Source organism: Sparus aurata, chromosome 4 (assembly GCF_900880675.1).
Source record: "Sparus aurata chromosome 4, fSpaAur1.1, whole genome shotgun sequence".
Classification (NCBI taxonomy): Eukaryota; Metazoa; Chordata; class Actinopteri; order Spariformes; family Sparidae; genus Sparus; species Sparus aurata.
In genome coordinates this window covers 31,806,969-31,831,128 of record NC_044190.1, presented here as the reverse complement: position 1 = coordinate 31,831,128, position 24,160 = coordinate 31,806,969, and the positions used below count along the sequence as shown (strand labels likewise).

The window sequence follows — 24,160 nt, the reverse complement described above, 5'->3', positions numbered from 1 at the left end:
GTATGTCTGTCTACCTGCTACTGTGACAAGTGAATTTCCCCGATGTGGGATGAATAAAAGTAGTTAAGAGATGAATGACTTTAGACTTTAGACTTTTATTCATCCCACATCGGGGAAATTCACTTGTCACAGTAGCAGGTAGACAGACATACAGACATACAATAAGTACAAGACTTAAGATAATAAAAAAAAATACAAAAAAAGATTTAGATAAGAGAGAAAAGTTAAAATATAGAAAGGACTATGTGTTATGTGCATTACAGGAGGCAAAAATGTGCATTATATACATTTAAAAAAAGTGTCAGAGTATTGCCTTGTTGAAGGTTGGATGCATAAATAAATACAGTGTGTTTAAATACAGTGTTTGAAAATAAACAAACTCGTGTATGAATATGAATATGTAAAAAATAAATAAAATAGTATTGCACAGGATAATTGCACAAGATGGTGGAGGAAGAGGTGTAAGTAGTGAATGATCCTAATAAGCAAAGAGGAGACAAGAGATAAAAATGCACTGTTTTACTTAAATGCTTTACAGCTCAGACATATGACATAATCAATGCAGGCTGTGGCTCAGTTTTTAAATCTGGCCCCACTTGATAAAGAAGTTGACTGGGCCTACTGCAGAGTTCACAACCTCCACGTGGTGGCGGTAATGCAACAGTAAGGATGCAAGCTGACGTAAAAACCTCACAAGCGAGTAAGACGAAGCTTCCCGTCAGCCAGCTGCCAGCTCCGTGAAACAAACATGACGCTGTTGTCAACTACGATGTTCTCAGTACAGCTGGACTAAAAGTACAACACTGAACACAACGAGGGACGTTGGATATTGTGTTTGACAACATTTGTGGCAAACTGTAAGTGACAAGCTTCGTGTCTGGCGCTTGCTTATAATGGCTAGCTGCGTAGCTAATATTAGCCAACCACTAAGCTAGTATTAGGTAACGTTAGCCAGGTAAATAGCTAACTGTTCATGTCAGGGGCGTGAACTCATATCATTGAATGGTTGTGAATGTTGGCCAAGGTTGATCCCAGGTCCCCGGTTCTCACTTTTTTGGCTGGTTTTATCTATAAGACACTTTTCACTAAAGACAGTTCAATTCGCAAGTGAGCTATTTTGAACCTTTATCAGCTGTATTGAGCGAACGTGAAGTTAGCTTTGCTTGAGAACCGAAAATGGGTTCGCTAACATCCGGTTAGTAAGTCTTCTAACTTCTTGGCAACTAATAGAAAAATCTTGCCTTTGTGTTTTGGCAATTAATTCAAAATCATTGCAAAATTCACACGTATCATTGAGACGCCTCTATGCCATCGCTTTCGTAGCTAACCAAGGTTTCTCAGAGCTAATGTTTACACCTGACCCTCAGTTTAGCAAAAAATCTGGCCAATGCTAACGTCAACTACTTTATTTCTGCCCTCCCAGGTTGTCTCTTCCCAACGCCATTTTAACAAGTTGAGGAGAGGACAGGACAGCAAACGCTGCAATGCCTCTTATGTTTTTGGAGAGGTTTCCATGGCCCAGCCTGCAGACCTACACCGCACTGAGTGTAGCTTTGCTTGCTGGCAGCATCTTCAGTGCCTACACCACTGTGACTGACCCGGGGTTTGGGGCCCTGGACGCTGATGAAACACCAGCTCCCTCTGATGTGGATCTTGAACACCTAAACAATGACATTAGTAACACAGAATTGGCAACCACTGTCCTGTGGTACCTTGTCACAGACAGTCTCTTTGTATGGGTGAGTGATACCTTAAGTGCAGGACCTTGCATTGCTTGATGAGATTAATCTGTTTTTACAAAGACTAATTTTCCCTGTTTTCTCTGTGCCTCCCCAGGTCTTAGTTAACACGTTCTGCTGCTCTTTGATGTTAATTGCTAAAATGATTCAGTATGTGGTGTTTGGCCCACTCAGAGTCAGTGAGAAGCAGGTGAGTCTCCGTCTTTAACAGTGTTAAATTGATGAGTACAGCTACTTTGATGACAAATATTTATCTAATTTCAAAAGTCTATGCAGCTTTACATGTGTGCAGATTTATCAGGATGAACGCATCTAATTCGATCTGTGTTCATTCCTCAGCACCTGAAGGACAAGTTCTGGAACTTCATCTTCTATAAGTTCATATTTATCTTTGGCGTATTGAACGTGCAGACAGTGGAGGAGGTGGTCATGTGGTGTTTGTGGTTCTCTGCCCTGGTCTTTCTCCATCTCATGGTGCAGCTCTGCAAAGACCGATTTGAATACGTAAGTATCATAAAACAAAACTATATATTTTCTTCTTTGTAGCGCCGCAAAATATTGTTTTATGACTACCTTGTATGGTTTAGGGCCGGGCAGTAAACCACATTTATTGTGTTATTGTAAGTCCGTTATTGTTTCAGATTTACTCTCATGAATATGTACCATCTATTTCAACCGAGATTGGTAACAACAACATATATTGTACCCGATGTTTAATCAGCAAGTCAGGCTACAAAACAAAACGGAAGTCTAGAAACTTTTTAGGGTCATTTGTGACTAGACGGTAGTAACTCATCACATAGTTTTTCATAGTTAGTTTCCTTTGTTTAGAGAACTTAAAGCCCTTTAGGTTTGTCCTCTCTGCCTACAAAGAATTACTTTGAAGTCGATTTCTAAAAGGACAATGTCTAAAGGACATTATTGACATGGGAACCTGTAAATGATAAGCTCTTTAATTCGTTGGGACAGAAAATAAGCACAACTTCAGAAATGGAAGTTAGAAACAGTATTTAAATGCTCCTTTAATTGCATAGATGCAGGACTTTGAAATGGTCATGATGGCTTTAGTAAGTACTAGTTGTAAGTGTGGATTTATAACATGATTATTCTCAGCTGTGAGTTATTCTATGATATAATAGGACCTATAGGAATATACTAGACCTACGTTATTGTGGTTGCCTTGTTTTTTTTGCCTCAAGGCAATACTAGATAAAACCTGGCATTTGCCAGTACCTGATTAATACACTTTTAACCTTTAAACAGTGTTTTCTTTTTAAAGGGTGTTGTGAGATTTCCTTGAGTCTGAGAGTAACTGTACTCTCTTCAGTTCTGGCTCTATTTATAGTTTCTTGTACTGGCTTGTAAGGCTACTGATACAGCTTCAGCCACTACACTGACATGTCCCTGTATCAGATTGTGTCATGCCCGTTGGGGTAAACAAAATATCAAATTAAATCAGCTCCTTGCAAGCAATGAAATTTAGAATGGAAATGAAGCTGGTATTCCAGTTGTTATGTACTGCTGAGTGTACCCGACGATCACTTCTACCTGCAGTGCTTTTTAAAATGTACCTGTGTGTATGTGCACATGTATGTATGTATGTATGTATATATGTGTGTGTGTGTGTGTGTGTGTGTGTCTGTGAGTGATTGTGAATCTTCTCTACCATATATGCTTGTGTGTTTGTATGTGTAACTGTCTGCTAGGCGTGGTCTCTCAGCTTTGTCTATAGATCTGCCTTACACATGTTCTTTGTAGGTTGAAGTCTGTCAGTTGTGTTAGCCCAGCTGCCTTCCTTCCTGTCTCCCTATTTCTGTGGAATGTAGCTTTGAGGTTAAGACCAGACATGTAGGTTAAACTGCTTAGAGTGAAAGGTCTTTCATGTAACTGCACTTGTTGCTGGGGTTTTAAAGTTTTATCGAATTAGTTAAATGTATTCATTCAGCTCAGATGTGTTAGAGGACATTAGCTGTCAGTTAACAGTCTGACAGTCCTGTATTGCCAGTAAAGCATGCGTTGGTGGTATGTAAGGAGTTAATTAATTTTAAATGGGTTGTGTAAAATTTGGAACAGAAGAGTTCACTTTTTCCACTTGGTTACAACAGTGGAAATGCCCTTTGAGTATGATACAGTGCCAGATACTAACACATGTCATGCATTTCTGTCTGTAAGCTGGTAAACAAAAAGCCTTTTTTTATTTTCCCTTTTCTATTAGGAATATAACCCACTTCTAAACTGTATTGTTTTTATATTTCATTAGACATTTTTTGCTATCAACAGTTGCACGTTTCATGAAAACCTACATGCAGATGTCTTATTGTTTGATTCGTTGTATTCTCTAAATGCCTCGATAATCTGTACTATGTGATTGTGAATGTCAAAGAGGCTTTGTGGAACATACAGCATGTGTTGTAGTGGAAGCCAGTCGTTAATTCATGTTAGTAGACACTGAAGTAACATTGGCTAGTGTTGCTCTCTGTTAGCAGAGTGCAGAAAGGCACTGAGGTGGGGCATTCAAGAATGTGTTTAAAAGTCACATCATTTGGACTGTTGCAGAAAATCCAGCATGAAAATCTCTTGGTATGCTGTTCAGGCCCACATGAACTCTTCCCAAGCCAGTGCAAGCAAAACATCCCCAACAACTTGAGGACACAGCGAAAGGGAAAAACAATCCACTTATAAATTACATTTTCTTCCCCTCCAGCTGTCTTTCTCGCCCTCGACTCCCATGAACAGCCATGTTCGAGTGCTTTGTCTGCTGGTCTCCCTGCTACTGGACTGCTGTGGCTTGGCTGTGGTCTGCGGCCTGCTGGGAGCTTCCCATGGCATGCACACCCTCTCCTTTATGGCAGCAGAGGTGAGTATCATTTTGACTAAGATTAGCTCAGACTCTTAGGGACTGTTTATGTTTTTCAAATTTCTGGTTTACAAAGCCCATATACACTGCCTGGCTGAAAAAAAAGTTGCCACCTGGATTTAACTAAGCAAATAGGTAAGAGCCTCCTATTGGATAATTACTGCATGGGCGATTATCTTTCAGCTGGCAACAAGTTATTTAACCCCAACTGATGCAATGAGTAGCTTCTCATTTCTTAAACAACTTTGTTGAAAGACACATCCCATGGTCGTGGAAAAGATGTTAGTCTGTTTGAGAAGGGTCAAATGCATTGGCATGCATCAAGCAGAGAAAACATCTAAGGAGGTTGCAGAAACTACTAAAATTTGGGTGAAGAACTATCCAACGCATTAATAAAAAATGGAAGGATAGTGGGGAACCATCGTCTTCGAGGAAGAAATGTGGTCGGAAAAAAAATCCTGTTTGATTGCGATCGGCGATCACTTAAACGTTAAAATCGTAGAAAAACAACAGTAGAACTCAGGGCTATGTTTGATAGTGAAAGTAAGAACATTTCCTCAAGCACAGTCAGTGCGTTTACATGACACTCAAGAAAACCGAATTACTGCCTTAGTCTGACTATGATCGGATTTTTAAGATGCATGTATACACCTTAGTCTGACTAAAATCGGACCGGATCGGATTTCTCATAGTCGAATTACACCACGTAGATTATTCGATTGAAAGTCGCATTAACTCCTGCATGTATACGTTTCCAGCGGATCGGATCGGATTTTGTATTCTGCGCAGGTGCGAGATTTTTCCCCGAGCGCCATTGTGCATCTAGTTTGTGTAATTATCATGTACACCATATACGAAGTGTACAAAGATGTAGCTTCGTCTCGCTCTTCGTACGCCATCTTTCTTGAATGCCGAGGCAGCTGGTGACGTAAAGAGGTCAGCCGGAGGTGGCCCCGTTACCACTAGTTGAAATGGGCACAGCGCCACCTAGCGTACCGGGGTATGACGTGCTTTCGGCAGTAATTCGATTTTCTCACCGGCATGTATACTCGGATAATTGCAGTTGTCCGATTGAGCAGCATAGTCGAACTATGGCTGTAATCTGACTAAGCTGTGCATGTAAACGCACTGAATGTGAAGGGAACTCAGGGGATTGGGACTGAACAGCTGTGTAGCCTTAAGAAAACCACTAATCAGTGAGGCTAATTGGAAAAAAAGGCTTCAGTTTGCTAGGGAGCATAAAGATTGGACTCTGGAGCAATGAAAGAAAGTCATGTGGTCTGATGAGTCCAGATTTACCCTGTTCCAGAGTGATGGGCGTGTCAGGGTAAGAAGAGAGGCAGATGAAGTGATGCACCCATCATGCCTAGTGCCTACTGTTCAAGCCTGTGGAGGCAGTGCTATGATCTGGAGTTGCTGCATTTGGTCACATCTCTGTTCAGCAACATCATGTGCCCAAAGAATGAGGTCAGCTGACTACCTAAATATACTGAATGGCCAGGTTATTTCCTCCCTGAGGGCACAGCCATATTCCAAGGTGACAATGCCAGGATTCATCGTGCGCAAATTGTGAAAGAGTGGTTCAAGTAGCATGAGACATCATTTTCGCACATGGATTGGCCACCACAGAGTCCAGACCTTAACCCCACTGAGAATCTTTGGAATGTGCTGCAGAAAGCTTTTGCGCAGTAGTCCGACTCTCCCATCATCAATACAAGATCTTGGTGAAAAATTAATGCAATACTGGATGGAAATAAATCTTGACCTTTTTTTTGGCCAGGGAATATAGTTTTTAAAGATCAGGGCTTTATTCAACAGGCTTATTCTTGACTATGGCTCACTAAATAAGTAATGTTTCTCAGATTCTGTTTGTCTGTTTTTCTCAGTGAGAAAACATTGGCATATTATTTGACCAGGAGATCAAAATATTTTTAAAGTCCTCAGTTTCAGCTGGTTAAATGGTAAGAAGGCAAAATAAAGATGTGGACAACATAAACATGGAATTTATTATAGTCTGCAGCAGGAAATGTCCTCCATTGCATGAAATGGTTTGCAAACAGTGATTATACTATGCTGTATCACTATTGTCTTTTCTTAGGCTTAGCCACACTATAAGTGGTTTTGAAAACAGGAAAAAGAATCTAAAGATAATGTGGTTATATGTAGCAGGAATAAACGTCTGTAATTATTAACGTCAATTAGCATTTCATTTAGGAGTGCCAGTTTCAGTGCATGCAGGCTGTCAAAAATGGCTTACTGGTGCATTTAAATTAGCCCCAATTGTCATTCCAGCCTCTGATGTTACCATTTTCTCCTTATTTTACATCCTTTTTTTTTTTATGTAATATTTCCATTGTGATTAATACATGTCATTGTTGTCCTCAACATCCTCAGTGTCTGCTGGTGACTGTACGCACTGGACATGTCATCATGCGGTAAGTCCCTTCTTAGAGCCTCCTCACACATGCATGCACGTGCACCCACGGCGAAGCAGAAGGGATGACATAGCTTGATCAGATTTAGAATCAGGAGCTAATGTTAGCGACACCATTTGTTTGCCTCCAGTTCCATTACAATCGTATGAAAGGCTCCATTGTCCCAGAGAGGCTGGTTAGGATTATACAAGCAGCCGGAATGACTCTAATCAGCCTCAGTGCTTGTAAATCTTTAGTCTAACTTTCAAACTTGTAAACTGATTGCAGGTACAGTGTCCATTAATTCTTTTACAGCATCTTTGTTTCAAACATGAATTTTGTCTAAATTGCCAATCTGCAATCCAAGGGCCACATCATCCACCATACTGTCTAAATATTACCTGGGTCTACCTCCTAATTTAGCTTAAAGCATCTTACAAGGAGTCATAGTTTAAGAGTGATTAGGAAACTTCTTATAGCAACTCTGTGATTAAACTTTTATTTTAGTAAGGAGGCTTTATTGAATGTATTGGTATGTGTGACACTTAAAATTTGTGATTGCTTGATCAGAAAAAGACATGATCGACCGTTCAACTCACATGACTGATCAGCTGTTTCCACTATCTGCGATAAAATGTCTGATAGCATTAGCCACGTGTTGACTGTTGAGGAAGGATTCCTCTGCCCCATCCTTGAAAGAAACATCACATCTCCTGATCTCTCTAGTTTCAAAACAGTTTATGGAAAATCACGTTCCGACTTCTTTACAGTTTTAGCGAAATTTCCAAACTTTCGCTTCATATTCGCTTGACATTTTATGGAAACATGGCTACTGTTTGCTCAAGAAACTCTTATGAATCCACCCCTTCTACTTCATGACCTGAAAGAGCTGTGCATGTCCCCTCAGATACTCCATTCATCTGTGGGATCTGAAGCATCCAGGGACCTGGGAGGGTAAGGGAACGTATGTCTACTACACAGACTTCATCATGGAGCTGGCTATGCTCTTCCTGGACCTCGTTCACCATATACACATGCTGGTAAGAGACAGAGAGAACATGTGATCACAATGTGATTTTTATGAGAATTTAGCTAATCAGCTCTCCTGATCTTTAATACTTTTTCCCCATATGTCTCTCATTAGCTCTTTGGTAACATCTGGCTGTCTATGGCAAGCTTGGTTATCTTCATGCAGCTGCGGTACCTCTTCCACGAGGTCCAGCGCCGTGTGCGCCGTCACAAAAACTACCTCCGTGTCATCAACAACATGGAGGCCAGGTCATTATATATTTTATCTAAAATGTTTTTTCCCCTTGTTACTTGGTGATTTTGTGATGTTTTTTTTAATGGAATTATTACTAATCTGATATGACTTTTGCAGATTTGCTGTTGCCACTGCAGAGGAGCTTGCAGCTAATGATGATGATTGTGCCATCTGCTGGGATGCCATGTCGACAGCACGCAAACTACCCTGTGGACATCTCTTCCACAAGTAAAATGCTTCTTTCATTCAGCAGCAGTTGCTTGTATACATAATGGAGACTGTGTAGGGAGTGATTTCTGGTGCCTGTTTCTCTTTACTTAAAGATAGCTGAAGTAGAGGCAGCAGGAAAAGCATGCAACAAGTTATACCTGCCTTGAGTGCAATATCTTTACGTTGTCTAGTATCCAAAATCTGCAATCTTGCAAGTTAGATAAATATATACTTTTGTTGTAAACTGTAGAACAGTTCAAATGAATTATGATTTTCTTTGTTTTGATATGTATCTGCTGTCCTTCAGCCGAGTTGTAGCAGTTTGGTGAAGACTTGGCTTCATTAAGATCCTGATGTGCAGTTACACAAGACTGTTTTTAATACAGAGAAAGTCCGTAATAACATTTTATTCTTATGTGTCTTTTCTAGCTCTTGCTTGCGCTCGTGGCTCGAGCAGGACACCTCTTGTCCTACTTGTCGGACATCCCTGAACATTAGTGGGGACGGGGGCCAGGCCAGAAACCAGCAGCAGGGTGGCGGTATTGAAGACAACATTGGCCCAGTAGGTGCTGCTGCAGATGCCAGACCACATATCAACCAACACAATCACTTCTTCCACTTTGATGGTACGTCTGTCAGACACAAACCCAAGGATCATCTGGTTGTGGAGTTACTGTTTATCAGATAGGCTGTGTGTGACAATGAATTATAGAATATCTGTACATTGTTCTACAGGATCTCGCATTGCCAGCTGGCTGCCCAGTTTCTCCGTGGAAGTAATGCACACCACCAATATCTTGGGCATCGCTCAGGCAAACAACTCCCAGCTCATGGCCATGGTGCGTTCAAGTTCACAGTCTAATGATTTTCCTGTTGATTTTATGAAATATGATGCATGGATAGAAATGTTATGCCAGGTGTTTACTCTTTTTTTGTTGACAGTTTTTTTTTTATACTTCCTTTGCATAAAGTCAGCGCTGCCATCATTTTGTCACTCAACTTCACTTCTCCTGTCACTATTTATGAGTAGCCAGTGTCTGTTGTGCTAAAATGTTGCCATTGCCCAAATGCTTGTAACATCATTACCGCTTAAATTGTATTTGACTTTGTGGTAAAACGCTCGTTTGATGTACTTGTAAATCACAGAGCCCTGCTTGTTTTCGCCTCTTAAAAAATGTAGTTCTGATGTTCTTTCATCATCAGTCTATCTAAATCATTTTTCCACCATTGTCTTTATTTCTGTTTACCTGCTGGTCATCAGGCCCATCAGATCCAGGAGATGTTCCCTCAGGTGCCCTCCTACCTGGTTATGCAGGACCTGCAGTTGACTCGCTCTGTGGAGGTCACTACTGACAACATCCTGGAGGGACGCATCCAGGTGCCTTTCCCAACACAGGTCAGTCATTTGAGGTTAAAATGTTAATAGCAGTGTCACTTTTCATTGTTTTTACTTGATGCCTCCAAACCTTATTTTGATAACACATCACTCTCCTGATTTCTCCAACAACTCTCATTCCTTCCTGGCTCCCTGTTTAATGTTGATCATATTCATGTAGTTTTCTTGATTGCCAGAATGCAACAATCAGTCTCAGTATTTTTTTTTCTGTGCTCTTTCATCAGGCCATAGAGCGTGGCCCTTCACAGGCGAACCCTGCATCAGAAGAGGATGAAGGAGCCAGTGGATCAGCTGATCAGGGCCTCAGTGAGGCAGACAACATGGAGGTGAGAGGAGGACGTTTTTCAAAGTCAGCAGAGGAGAGGCAGAAGATGTTGAAGCAGAGAAAAGAAGAGCTGCTCCAGCAGGCACGCAGGTTTGTACTCAGCTGGTTGAAGTAGTGCTAAGCTTTGTATTGTATTCAAAAGACATTCAATTCAAAAACAAGATCTTTTTATTTCTGTTTTTGAATACTAGAATGTGCATCATAGCTCAACTGTACAAGTTGTGTTTGACCTGTGTCAGCCTGTGAACAGAGGCCCGGTTGTAGAGTACTGCAAAGTAGTAACATGACATCTCTGGTCTGCACCCATGATCAAGTGTTTTTCAATAATTCCCTGTAGGAGGTACCTGAACAAGAGTCCAGAGGACCAGGATGAGGATTTGCCTGGACTGGAGGAGGACATTGCTCCAGATTTTAACTTGACTGTGCTGAGACGTAGAACCATGGCGGCAGCTGCAGAAAGACGCATGCAAAATCAGCAAGACCCTGCACCCTGAAACAAAGATTGGCCTCAGCAGAACAGTCTACGATATCATCATCCCAACAGGCACAGACAGAGCTATTTCGACCCCCCACCCACCATTAATTGTACAGTCAGTGGTCATCGCCAATTAAATATTTAAAAAGCATCGCAAACATGGCCTTTGGATTGTTTTGGGCCGTCTAGATAAGATGGGACTGTTGTGAATGGCTCCCGCCTCACTGATTACAGAATATTCTGAGCATATTATAAATTGATGGGTGCAAGAAATGCAATGTTGCATCGCCCTTTATTCATGTGCCACACATCGCAACCACCAGCTCAAGTGGGGAGTCAGTATCTGCTGTGATTGGGACTGGTTGTCAAAAAATGAGCATGCTTTGCATTCAGAAGAGTCTTTTATGAGAGGGGTTTGAAGGTGTTATTACTAGATGAAGCTGTTTGGGTCCTTGTTTGTCTTCGTTTTATCTGACTTGTTTTTTTTTCATTTGTGTTGCTCATGGCAGAGAGCTATATATTCTGGATGAAGAAACTCACCTGATGTATTTGTGTGTTATTCTTTTATGAGTTTCAACTGTGAATTTAGTGTAGGCAAATTAACAACACAATTTTATTTCTTACCTTTGAGTAAGAGAATGTCACTTTAGTATTGGTCAGCCTTTCTGTCAAATATGAATGTTTCTATCAAAAATAATGCTGCAAACAAAGTGTTTTGGACCCACACGGGTTCTGTATCTAGTGTGAAATATCACCCATTGCAACTATTTGCATTTTGTTATTTAACAAGGGGGGTGGGCCTGTAAATCTTTGTTTTCTATTACTGTTCCCTTGGAAAACAAAAAAGACAACTGAGGGGGTGTATTACATTTTGTACAAGTACAATGGGAGTCATCCTTTTAGTCTTTCTTTAATTAACCTCTGTTCACGAGCAGTTCTCCCTCAGTAAGAAAATTTTATTTTGCAGTATAATAATGGAGTCCTTTGCCATCTGTGTCCATCACGATTTTTACGGTATGTAGATGTTAAGTCTTTGACAGCTGGACTTGCTAGATAGTCTTTTGAAGATGCTTTGTGACAACATTTTTAAGACCTAACAATAAATCCACTTGCCTTTGACTTGACACTTCTAGATATTCTATGATTTGAAATGAATCATTATGAAAAAAACTGAAGGGTGCTTTATTTGCGCGGCCTTTGTCCACTCACATTGAGGTGTGCTAATTAAAAATCATACCAGCGAGGAACGTAATCATCCTCTGCTCAAAGATCTTTTTTCGAATAATGTGCAACAATGTCCACCATGGACAGGGCTACTGAAACATTTTGGGTCAAATGTCACTAAATCTGAAGCTGACTGAGAAATATCGATGGACACAAACATTGAGACTGCATTATAAGTGTTGGATTTCTTGTGATTACACAGCAAGGACAGATTGAGGTGAGGTATGCATGAATATAGACAAGTGCTTTTGTTTCCTTCCACTATATCCCAAAGAGCAGCCCACAGACTTCCATGTAAAGCTGAAGTGTTGTGATCTTCATTGTGTGTTTATTTTATTGCTCAAACTCTGTTTGGGGAGTATTGTAAAAGGATATGATACAGGATTTAGATTTAAATTAGTCAAATGTGACTGAAAAAAAAAATTGGAATTGGACATTTTTGTTTTCATTTTTTCCATGAGGTTATTTAACAAGTCTTAATATCCATGGTCTATTTTCCTATTCATTGGTTATCTTTCATAACCATAACTTATTTAATCAGAACTGAAATAGTTTTTGAACTGAGCTTTCCTGTATTTTTGTGCCTAAATCAAGAATGGATCAGTTATGGATAATTTCTGTAAATCTAGTTTTTGTAAAATATGTTAATACAAAAGACTCAATAAACAGAGCTTCTACAGCTTTTTAACAAAATACAGTAATTTACATCCGTCTCCTTGTGATGAATTGGCTTTGTTGATGTAATGTCTCTATTGTCCAAACGCCGCTGCAGACATGCTTTATTACTTTATAAAGATTTCACCATCGAAAATGCAACAATGATAGTGAACCCAGTCCAATCTTCAGTAGATTGTAACCAGTGCAATGGACCTTTGAGTTTATTAGTCCAATTTGTCTGTGTGTGTCTTCAAAACAGACATTTCACGGTCTGGAGTCATACATCACTGTCGATGTAATCAGAAATAGATTGTAAACAGCGTCTAAACTGCCGGAATCGTACAAGAAGAAGAAGAAATAGATTGTAGTTTACATCAGACTGGGATGTGCGTTTGGTCGATTGACGTCATTGGGGTGCGCCCCGTCACCTCCAGCGTCTCTGCCACGTCATACAGAAGAGCTGATGCCAAGCGGAAACAGCAGCCGAAAACACCCACACTATTCAACTTAATGATGTAGCCCAACCTCACACAGAGCTAGTCCAACTTCCCAGTCGTCGTTCTACAGCAACCAAGCGTGGGAATTTAACCGGACCTTCTCTTCTTGTGTGTGTGTTTTTATACCGGTAAGTTCATTAGCTAGCTGGCTAACTGCTAAACATGCGATCCCCGAAGAGTTCATGTTTACGCTAGCTTTTAATGTGAAGTGTGTGAAGTTGGATAGCTAGCTGTTTGACAGCACACACCAGAAAAGTAAAACGCTTTAAACATTAACGTTACATTAAACCTTGTGGCTTTATTAGATAGCTATATGACGATAATTAAAGTAGTTATATGTTGCTAACATTACGTTAGCTAGCCAAAACAATGGGAAACTAACTTAAGTGAAGAATGTCTTTCTTTCTTTCTTTCTTTCTTTCTTTCTTTCATGCATGAAGAGTTTGGTCAAATATAACACAGGTTAAGTCTTGACATTAATAAGCTTATTATTACAGTCTTACTTATGTGGTTTGCTGATTTGGAAATTATGACATGTGTAATTGTGTTTTGCTGCCATGGAAACCATAATTACAAGTCTAGTTAAAGCTACTTTAATTTGATTTAAACTATCAAAAATCAGTTAATCCCCCCCCAGAGGCACTGCTAGTGTTACCTGTTGGTCTTGTTACCTGAATGGGGGCCGTCTCACTTTACATATCCTGGACTATATCCTGGAAAAATGAATGGATGAATGAATGGTGTCAGTGTGTGATGTAAGCGGATGGGATGTGCATTGTACTTCATAGAAAAGGTGTCCTCATGTACCTGCCAGCTGACTTGTCAACCACTGAAACATGACAGTAGAGTGCTGACAAGCCTCCACCAACTGAAACTGTATTTTTCAGGTCAAAGTTCTGTTTGACTTAGACCGAACACACTTCCATGCCAACTTATTGTGCTGATAGTGTCTACGAAGGATTAGAAAAAGTGTGTTGTAATTTCAGTGTTTAAGCGTGCACATTTATGGGTGTGTATGTGAATGTGGACTTACCAGACAGAGCGTATGTGTGTGTGCCTGTTTTTCAGAGAGTGTGGAATGCTGCTGGACGAGACTCCGCTGTTTGAGCCCTCGCTGCTTCAGGAGCTGGACTGGAGCAGCAACACTGTCTCCTTTTCACCGCCCATCTCCGTGTCCAACCCAGGAGAAGGCCTGGTGCTCAGGCCGCTCTGTATGGCAGACTTTAACAGAGGTGAGTTGGACAACATTTGATGTATTCTCAAGAGATTATGAATTTGGTAACCACTTTTCATAAGGGATGGAGTAAGGCTATCCTCAGGCATGTTCACCGACTGTTGTTGGGTTTTGTGTTTCAGGATTCTTCAAGGTTTTATCTCAACTTACTCAGACAGGCGATGTCACACCAGAGCAGTTCTCCAGTAAGTGACATAAAACTGTACACTTCTTTTATATAAGACAAACTCGAGATTCTGATCATTCTGTTCAGAACATTTGCCACTGACACAGTTTTTAGATTTGAAAGTGTTGTTCAACTTGGAATTCATTCAGAAACAGTTGTCTCTGTATACATCAGAACACATGTTTGAGAAAGTACTATCATCCCGAAAGCATAGTAGAAATACAAACATATGTTGTCTGTTGGCTTCCAGAAAAGTTTGAGCATATGAAGAAGACGGGAGACTACTATGTTGTCGTGGTGGAGGACACAAACCTGGGACAGATCGTTGCCACGGCCACATTGATAACAGAGCACAAATTCATCCACTCGTGTGCAAAGGTAAATTACATCCCGGCAAGGAATTTATGTCTATTTACAACACTGTATTGCTGCGACAGCAGAAAAACGTATCAGCACCGCATTGTAACGTCAAAAGTTTATTGTTATAACAAGATGTTTTCACCTTATGATCTACAAATGTATCAAATTGCAACTGCAATCTTTTCTTCCTATGACATTGTTATAACATGACACTTTTCGTGTCATATCTTACTATAAGTTTTTGTGTTATGTCAAAAGTTTCATGTGATATCACTATAATATCCAGTTTTCTTTGTCTGATGAGGCAGCAATACACTTTATACATCTTTTACAATGGGCATATCTGTATTTTCTCTATATATCCCCTAAAGACCGATCCCATAAAAAGGTTACTTATTAATGGCGTGATTATTAGAAGGTTGGTAATTATTAACATAGTTCACCGTCATAAACCAAAAACAAGTGACACTTGTATTACCTTGAAATACATATGCAGATTAATTTAGCATATTAAAGCAATATATTTATTGATCTTGAAAGTGACTGAAAGAATATGACTGAAATGAAGACTCTCTTGGTTCTGTTTGCAGAGAGGCCGGGTGGAGGAGGTAGTAGTCAGTGACGTGTGCAGAGGGAAGCAGCTGGGCAAACTGTACGTAGACCTGTGTGAGCCTCGCACAAAGACACGTTGTTTTGACTGGTTTTATATATTCATGTATTTATGACACAAATCCGATTTGTGCTGGTTTATTTGAAGTCTTACCCCCTTTCTCTTTTTCCCTCTTTCCCTCCTCCCTTTACAGGTTAGTTTCAGCTCTCACTCTTCTCAGCAAAAAACTGAATTGCTATAAAATCACACTGGAATGTGCACCTAAAAACGTGGCCTTCTACCAAAAGTTCGGCTACGGCGCCTCAGATGAGACGTACATGCAGTGTCGGTTTTCCGACTGAGGACAGCAGCTTTACGCTTCCCTCTGGGGGCATGGACCACACCTTTATTCACCCACTGACATCAAAACTTAACACTGACAACGTGTCTTAACAACTGTGTTCACGGTTGTGGCACAGTGGAGTCCTTCATGAACGCTCATGCTAACACAGGGGTAAACATAAACCTATGTCGAAGCCCTCCGCTTTAGTCCAACATCATCCTCCGTCCCTTTGGTAACCATGGCTACCTCACCAGGGCGGAGCCCTGTCATCGTCTTCCCCCACCATCTGAAGAATGTCAGTTACTGTAAATGTAATGTCTTATTGTGTTACATCCTTAATTATACATCCTGAAGTAATCTGCTGTGTATCCAGAGAAAACACAAATTGTATCATCAGCAGTTAGCAGAGATAGTTGTTTGGGAAATCAAGACGGTACAAAATTAAGTTATGTATCAGATAATAATTAAATTATGTTTGACAGGCAACAACTTATCATATTCACTACAAAACCAAGTATGGTTCAGGTAAATACTTTATATCATGATTCAACTTTAGTCTCACAGATTTGTGTTGCATTGATCATCGAGTCACCAAAGAAAATCAACTTTTTTTCTTTAAACGTGATCAGAAATGTCTCTTTAGGTTTTACTTGGGTTTAACATTTCTCATCTGTCCTTTTTGGTTCAAAGTACTCTATCCTGGCATGCTTCTTTGACGGTGGTGATGGAAACTACAGGATAATGAAGGTTCAAAGACATGCATTACTATCAAGTCAAGACTGTTAAATTGCAGAATATTTCTAGTGAACAAAAAGTTTTGTATTTGGTTGATTTTACAAATCTGATCACAGCTGTGAGAATGATTGAAACATTTTGTGACGGGAAACGGATAAGAATGACTTTTGTAAGTGACCTCTTATTTAAGATTTATAATTATGCTGTTAATCTGGAGAACAGGGGAACATATTTAATGTAATTTATTTCCAAATATGTAATAGACACATAAACTATTCTATGACCTACTGTGTTTTCTTGCTTATATTTCTACCTGTTAAAAAAAAAAAATCAGGGACATTTGCACTGCCAAGCTGAAAAATTACTTGTATTTGCTGAAGCTTTGTTAAACAAATCAGAAGTTTTCGGATGGACACATCTACTGGTTTGTTATGGCAATGATGGTATAGGCTGCATTGCAAGGTGTCTACCTGCTCACCAAGAGCGACACTGCACTTCCTAACCGAAACAATATTTTCAGCTCAGTCAATCACACACTGTTGAAAGAGCTATTGGGGGCAATTTGGGGTTTAGAACGTTGCCCAAGGGTATCAAGATGTCCAGCATCCTTCTGATCAATGGACGAGCCGCTCTACCTCCTGAGTCACAGCCATATTTTTATAATAAGTAAAATGTAATTTCCATAGCCATATTGTCATTGCAAATTTGCTTTATACATTTTATTTTTTTTGGCCTTTATATGGCTTTATTCAGCTTAAGAGATGACATGAAACAGGTTGAGAGAGAGGTGACTGACACGCAGCAAGGACAAAGCATCTGAACATGGGACGCCCGCTCTACCAACTGAGCTAACATCACCCTGTTTAACAAATGAATCCTTATATTTTAGCCTTGTGGGAGACTCTCTGTCCCCAAAGCTCACCATATAGAATGTGTTGGTACAGTGAACTAATGGCTGTTTTTATTGTTAGTAACATACACAGCATGGTGTCCTTGATGGTTTGTCCTAAAGAATTTAGCCCAAATACTAGAAACAAGACTACAAAGCTTTGGCACACAGTATTACATCATGACATGAAAACACAGCTCAAATATACTCAGTCAGACTTGTTTTTATTAAGCAGTGAGTTGTTATTATTCCATTCCTTACTATCCCACATTAAGCCTGATATTAGTCCTTAATCCTATTACTCCCAAAATAAAGGCATTAGCTATTCCTCTTCACATGTCTTCCGCTGGGCGACGTCCTGGCTACTTTCCCTTTTTGCCGACTGCCCCGTTCTGGTCGTCTACACAAATTCAAGTATCGAAAGTGCATTATTGCAATACTGTCCCGCTGCAAATGCAAAATGCTTTAAATACTATAAAACTGCAAAAAATCTCCCATCAGTGCATACAGCTCAAGAAAAAAAAGGAGTTATCAAATTTGCCCGATCCCCGTCAGTACTCCGTGTCTCAGACACGAGTGGGCCCGTTCCCGCCCTCGTCCCTTCCCCTTAGAAAAAGTTCAAATATTTACATTTTTAATCCCATTAAAAATGTAAAAAAAAAATATAATTGAGTGCACTGCGCCACGTGGCTAAATATCAGCAAAGCTCATCCGTTCTGTGCTGCTGTGACCTGCATTGCTCCAAAATCCTCATCCTCCTCCAGGCTGCGTTTACGGCTTCCTGTTAAAGAAATGTGGAAACAAGAATAACTGATCATACAGCATACATCAACACAAGCAAGTTCCTCCTTCATGACCCCGTGGGTTGGGTACAGAATAAGCAGTTTGCAATCACTTGACAGTTGGATAACTGTAAACCCCCGTTGATAAAAGAAACCCTGAATATTTCATAATCTGTGCTGGGTGAAGTCACAAGGGAAAGAGACATAATGTCTTCAAGGCAACCAGTTCTCGAGGGCAAGAAGTGCTTGTAAGTTTCTGTTGTGTCTTTTAATTAGAAACATTCATGACATTCAGAAAAGATGTTGTGAAATCAACCACGATGGAGCTGGCTCTCATTTGCTGGAATATCTGAGATTCGGAGAAAAACTATCACCATTATGAATATGTGCAACCCCACCACGCTCCCTGCCTAAATAACATGATGCCTGTCGACACTGTTCCTAGTGCTTCTTAAGAATTAGTCGTGGCGGAAAATCAAGACTAGTTTTATTCCCACTGAGCCACAACTCCTTTTTTTTCCCCTCTAATGCTGCTCCAGTGACCAAAACACTGAGGAGACCGGTGTGGGTGCATTAAGTACAAACCTGGCATCCCAGCTTGGATGGAGAAGGACCTGCCCAACTGCATCGGTGACATCATTTTAATGGTCAATTTGGCTAGGTAGATCGCTTCATATTCCTAGGAAACAAACACTCATTATGATAACAGACGACTTTAGTAGCCGACGTCAGTGTGAGTAATGTACAGTCACGGTGTGCTCATCCCTGAACTGTTGTTGTGACTACACCGGCAGAAACAAAACAAATATGCAAAATGTCATAGCTAATAGCAGAATATCTCTTATCATCGTTCATTAGGACAGAAGTTTACCACTGATGCACTCATGTGCCACCAACTTTAAAAATAACATGTTTATATGACAGCAAATATAAATGATGTGTCTTCACATGTGCACACTGTCATGATTTACACTACTCAAAAACAAATGACTCATCTTAATGTTGCTCGTCAGCTGGATGTCAGAATAATAAGTAGCCGGCTAAATGAGGCCAACAAAGGCTGTCTGAAAGACTGCAGAGGCGCGTATGCATATTGAGATAGGAAAATATTTTTGCAGAGTCACACCAGAAGCAGATCGCTCACAATGGCGACACATACTGCGAGATAACGTGTCATGTGGACGAGCCTGTTGCAGGACAACGATGCATATTATGTGCTGCGATACTGCTCGAGTCCATATTTCATATTGCTTCCCTTGTGAGAGGGAATGAAAGGATTAGAGCTCTAGATGCTGAATCATTTCACTGCAGTCATTAATACAGCCGCACTAGCCTATAAAGCCAAGGAGCTGGAGGCAGCTGTATCTCCTCTTGATAAAGAAGCCAGCAGTGCATGTATTTACAGTAATAAGGAATGAGTTGTACATGTTCGCTCTTTGATTGGACTGTCATGGTGATTAATGAGAATTTATCTTGAAGTGAGGACTTACCTGTAGCTGATGCACAAAGCCCACATTGGGGTTGATGCAGAACCTCCTCTCCTGAACGTGGCTGAATGCATCCCTACAGAATCAACAGCACGTATGAATGTCGCTGGAGCAAATACGGGAAGAACAGTGTGGCTCTATTTGTTGAAAAGTTTTATATTTCAGCAACTGTGCTGCAGTATGTTTCTTTACAGTACTTGCACACTATCATCCAGCTTATTTTATGTAGTTTTATATATCTATACATGAAGTCAATGCAAATAAAACTCAGGATGTATGTTAGATCTGCAACTAATCACAATTTTCATTCACAATTAATTTGCCAGGTTTCTGCATGGCTAATTGACTTTATCGTCAGTAAAACTTGCGAATCACAATTTTCTGGTCACGTCTTCAAATGGTTTTTGTTGTCCAACCAAAACCCAAAGGCTCTTCATTTACTGTAACATCTTGACATTTAAGAAGCTAGAACCAGAACATATTAAATATAACATATTTCCTTGAAGAATTACTGAAATTATTAACTGATTATCAAAATAGCTGGCAACTGATGAAGGGACTACTTGTTGCAGCCCTTAAGTGATTTTAGTAGGGTAAAATACAAAGTTATTATTTGATGTGAAGAATAAAAAAAACACTCACCTGTACTTCATCCCAAATGTTTCCATAAGGTATGCAATCACTAAGGCAGCACTGAAAGAAGAAGCAGAGGAGATGTTTTTACAGCTGCAATTTGGCCTCTGCTGCTCTGGTCTAAGAAATAATAACATATAATATCTAAGGCTATTTAGAAAACTCAAGCTGTTATATGTGATGGAGAATTCAAACCTCACCTTCTTGATATCCCTGCATTACCATGAACCAGTACCTTTCCTAAAAGAAAGACCAAAGATCATTGATAAAAGAATTTCTTCCTACTCGAGTCTGAAAACTGTGTGTGCGTCCTTACCTCCTGTTGCTAAGCAGCCATCAATAAATTCTTTAGTCTGTAAGGAGTAAATGAATTGCAGTATATTAGACGTAATGTAAATGTCAAGTACTACAGGCAATGAAAAGCTTGTTAAGAAGGAAGTGAAAACTCACTGTAGGGAAAAATCTTATAATATTTTCCACTGGATTGTCAGCAATATCTAATACAAGGTATCTGCAAAGATACAACATTAAGTTCATGTGTTAGCAAGAAAGCACTCAGGTGACTTCAAATATTCCAGTGTTTAAACACACTGATACTGAGCTCTTACTTACCTAAATGAATGAGGGAAATTGGGTTTGATAAAATTGGCTTCAATGTCTTGGCGGACACACACAATATGCGTTATGCCCTGTCTCTCAAGAATTGGCAGCTGGACAGAGAAACAGAAAAAAATATGAGCTATAAGAATACGAGCTAACGATGTCTCTGATGGTCAAATTCTGTCAAATGTACCTTGCTTTTCATTGCAGCAGAGAAGGGACCTAAAAACAGTCCCGGTAATATCTCCTGGAAATAAAGACAGAGCAGAACATCAGTAACAACACTGGCAGAAACATTACTTGATGTTCAAAGAGATAAATACAGGTTCATTCAGTCTCTTTACGAGCTTGATACTTTTACCAGTAAATATGCAAACATTCTGCATTATAACATTACAACTAGCAGCCGATAGTATGATGATGATTTAGCAGAATATTATGATGATCGCCGTCCACGGAATGATGTCAATATCATGATATGAGATTATACTCTGTCTTAGATTTTGGATATCTTTATTATAGTGTAATAACATTAGTCCTGCGGGGATTTGGGGTTGCACTATTTTTAGAACATCTTACTGAACAAGAAATGTGTTCACGGCAGAGGCTGCACGTTGAACAGCAGTCGACATCTGCGCTGGGAGATCAGTTACATTGTCAATTAAAAGTGACGACAAAGAAGGTAAGGCGCACTGACGGGTTGTCATACTCGAGTACAGCCGAGCAAAGGCATCTTTACTCGAGCTTAATGAGCTGCAAATGTGTATTTATGCTTCCAACACCGGTGGAAAGTGAGAGAGAACTCTGAACTATATTAATGATGTTGTTGCTAAAGAACAGATGCGAACAGACACGTAAATATGAGTAAAATAAAGACTTTGCTTAATAATTTCTTAATCCCATGAGGTCCCCTGGTAATACTGGTCCTGTGTGACCATGGCTTCAATCATTACATCTAAATTACTGATGATTATTTATCATACAGACTAGGCAGGAATCATATTATCTATCTTGTTTTCTCATTATTTGTCTTGGTGCAACAATGTTTTGGTATTCATTTGACTGTCTTTGCATTTCTCAAGTGCTTTTGAGGAGTTTTTCCAAATATTGAGATATATATAAAAGTGAAATCTTCATGTCAAAACTACCAACAACCAGTGATGAATTAAAGAGGAGTCAGATTCAGAATATTCAGTGTTAACAGGCCTTAATTTGACATATTACCAATCAGATATAAACACGTTTAAACGCACACTAATAAACCGATCATTTTCCAATATATGGAGTTACCAGATTATTGCAAACCAAGTTTGGTGCCCGATATTCCGTTTTATTTATCTCATGTATACAATGAATCCTGTTTCTTTTGTTCTTTTACATCAGTGCAGATGTGTTTTCTGCTCATATGCATAACTTGAAGCATGTTTTGCAAAACCTAACAACTCCCACATGAGGACAGCCCTGACCGGTGAAAAGAGACGCCATGAGGTTGACGGGATGTTTTGAAAAACAAAAAACCATGTAGTAGCCGTAAAACTCATGTCATGTACATGACGCAGTTTTACGTCATGTACATGGAAAGAAATCCAACTAATTGACTGGATCACATAAACCCCTTTTTAATGTAATGTTGTGTTTTGTTATCATAACCTTATTATATGATTGTGGTCACGTAAACATGCTCACTGTTGTGGGAGGGACATTATGTGAGAGGATGTTGGATCATAGGAAAGTAAGACTTTAAAAAAAAAAAAAGAGTTGTTTTATTGAAAATCCGTCGGAACAATCAGTAAATGCTGAATATTGCCCCCGATAATCACCCGGGACAGATAGTCGGTCAATACATCACATTAACAGAATAATTTGACTTGTATGTAAATTGATCACACCAGTGTTTGAAGCAATCATCTGCTATACCTCATATAAAACAAAACTCCACCTTCAATAACACATTATTATGTATTGACCATTAATGTGAGGAGCAGCATGACACGAGCAGAGCATCACAATATGTCGTAGGCAGGTATTAAAACACGTCCTCCAGCAGACAGATATCTCATAATATATCTCTATAAGATATCTCATGTGACATTCAGTATGCTTCTACCAGAAAACAAGCCCCTGGGCATCACTGTGTCACTGAGCCACTCCCAACTACAGACACAGGAACACAGACAGGCTGCTGCTGTCCACACTGCTCCTCAAGCTGCAGGCTCTTTTTACATACCTGCATTTCTCGTCTCATTGGATAAGCCCAGTCCTGTAAAAGAGGGTTTAAAGGCGAGGTTAGCAGCAGAGGGACGCTGGTGTGTGTGTGTGTGTGTGTTCGTGTGACAGCTGAAGCTTACTTTAAAGGTGTTCTCCAGTTACTTTTGAGCACATACGTGGCTAATGTTTGGACTCAATGTGAACAAGTCACGCTACCTAAAAGCCATGAAGGAGATCCACTGGACACAGACTCATCCAGAGACCGACACGAGACTGTTCAAACACATCTGCATTTTGGACGTTTTGAAGTCACGACCAGGAAACACGCGTACTGAGCTTTTAATTGTAGCTGGCCGGACAATGAGGCAGGAGAGGTTAGCTCAGATTAGCCGGGCAGACACCAGCAGCACATAGACATGTCGGCTAGCGCAGGGCTGCCGTGCAAAACTCACCAGAAGGTCCTCCTTGGTCGCGGGCAGAGACGGGAACTGGAGTTTGTTGTCGTCGTCCATTCTGCGGGGTGTTCGGGCGCCGGCGGCCCAGCTCTGCGCGCGGTGTCGACGTTTCCTCGCGGCGGGGTTAGCTGGACAATCGGTGCAGTTTGTTGTGAGGCTCCACATGCATGTCCGCCATGCTGTCCCCTGACAGATGTGTCACGTGACCGCGCGGCAGATGGCAAACAAGACTCGTAGAGAGAGAGGAAATGAGCGCGAGGGCGACATCTGGTGGTAGATCCACGAAGCGCACAGCACATGGAGCTTTTCATGTATTTATGAATTTATGAATTATACATTTATTTATTTAGATATTTTTTCTATGTATGTATTTATTCCTCTTTTATAGTTTTTTTTTATATTTGTGTATTTATTTATTTATTAATTCATTCATTTATTTATTCAAGACCTTCAAATACATCCAATCAATACGAGTTCAAAATCCAAGTTTCCCCTCAGCGCAACCAACCAACCATCAACAATCAAACAAAACTAAATTTAGAGGTCTGCTAAATAAAATGAGTCATTTTGAAATGTCTAAACATTCCAACTGTTTTTGCCAATTTCTGATTTATTTTTATT

General features: G+C 40.1%; 3 protein-coding genes across 5 annotated transcripts; 2 read left to right on the top strand and 1 right to left on the bottom strand.

Moving 5' to 3' along the window:
* The first annotated feature begins 487 nt into the window (after window positions 1–487).
* Window positions 488–12,609, top strand: LOC115580395 (E3 ubiquitin-protein ligase AMFR). The gene is made up of 14 exons (XM_030414685.1): window positions 488–857; window positions 1,424–1,739; window positions 1,837–1,929; window positions 2,079–2,243; window positions 4,444–4,596; window positions 6,991–7,031; window positions 7,918–8,050; window positions 8,155–8,288; window positions 8,392–8,502; window positions 8,914–9,110; window positions 9,220–9,323; window positions 9,746–9,880; window positions 10,105–10,295; window positions 10,543–12,609. The coding sequence occupies exons 2-14, from the start codon at window positions 1,485–1,487 to the stop codon at window positions 10,697–10,699; spliced, it is 1,869 nt and encodes a 622-aa protein (XP_030270545.1). The 5' UTR covers window positions 488–857; window positions 1,424–1,484; the 3' UTR covers window positions 10,700–12,609.
* Window positions 12,610–12,991: 382 nt separating this feature from the next.
* gnpnat1 (glucosamine-phosphate N-acetyltransferase 1) lies at window positions 12,992–16,772 on the top strand. 3 transcript variants are annotated; one of them, XM_030415002.1, is made up of 6 exons: window positions 12,992–13,186; window positions 14,127–14,290; window positions 14,415–14,477; window positions 14,709–14,836; window positions 15,409–15,470; window positions 15,622–16,772. In XM_030415002.1, the coding sequence occupies exons 2-6, from the start codon at window positions 14,137–14,139 to the stop codon at window positions 15,767–15,769; spliced, it is 555 nt and encodes a 184-aa protein (XP_030270862.1). In that variant the 5' UTR covers window positions 12,992–13,186; window positions 14,127–14,136; the 3' UTR covers window positions 15,770–16,772. The 3 variants fall into 3 exon arrangements, with proteins under 3 accessions (XP_030270862.1, XP_030270861.1, XP_030270863.1); XM_030415001.1 differs by lacking the exon at window positions 12,992–13,186 and adding an exon at window positions 13,683–13,813; XM_030415003.1 differs by lacking the exon at window positions 12,992–13,186 and adding an exon at window positions 13,847–14,027.
* Window positions 16,773–17,577: 805 nt separating this feature from the next.
* Window positions 17,578–23,760, bottom strand: styx (serine/threonine/tyrosine interacting protein). Its single transcript, XM_030415000.1, has 11 exons — window positions 23,537–23,760; window positions 23,104–23,136; window positions 21,070–21,123; window positions 20,889–20,986; window positions 20,727–20,787; window positions 20,593–20,629; window positions 20,477–20,516; window positions 20,286–20,336; window positions 19,647–19,719; window positions 18,742–18,835; window positions 17,578–18,155 (listed from the first exon to the last, which is right to left on the bottom strand). Exons 1-11 carry the CDS (start codon window positions 23,702–23,704, stop codon window positions 18,082–18,084), a joined length of 783 nt encoding a protein of 260 aa, XP_030270860.1. The 5' UTR covers window positions 23,705–23,760; the 3' UTR covers window positions 17,578–18,081.
* Window positions 23,761–24,160: the final 400 nt, after the last annotated feature.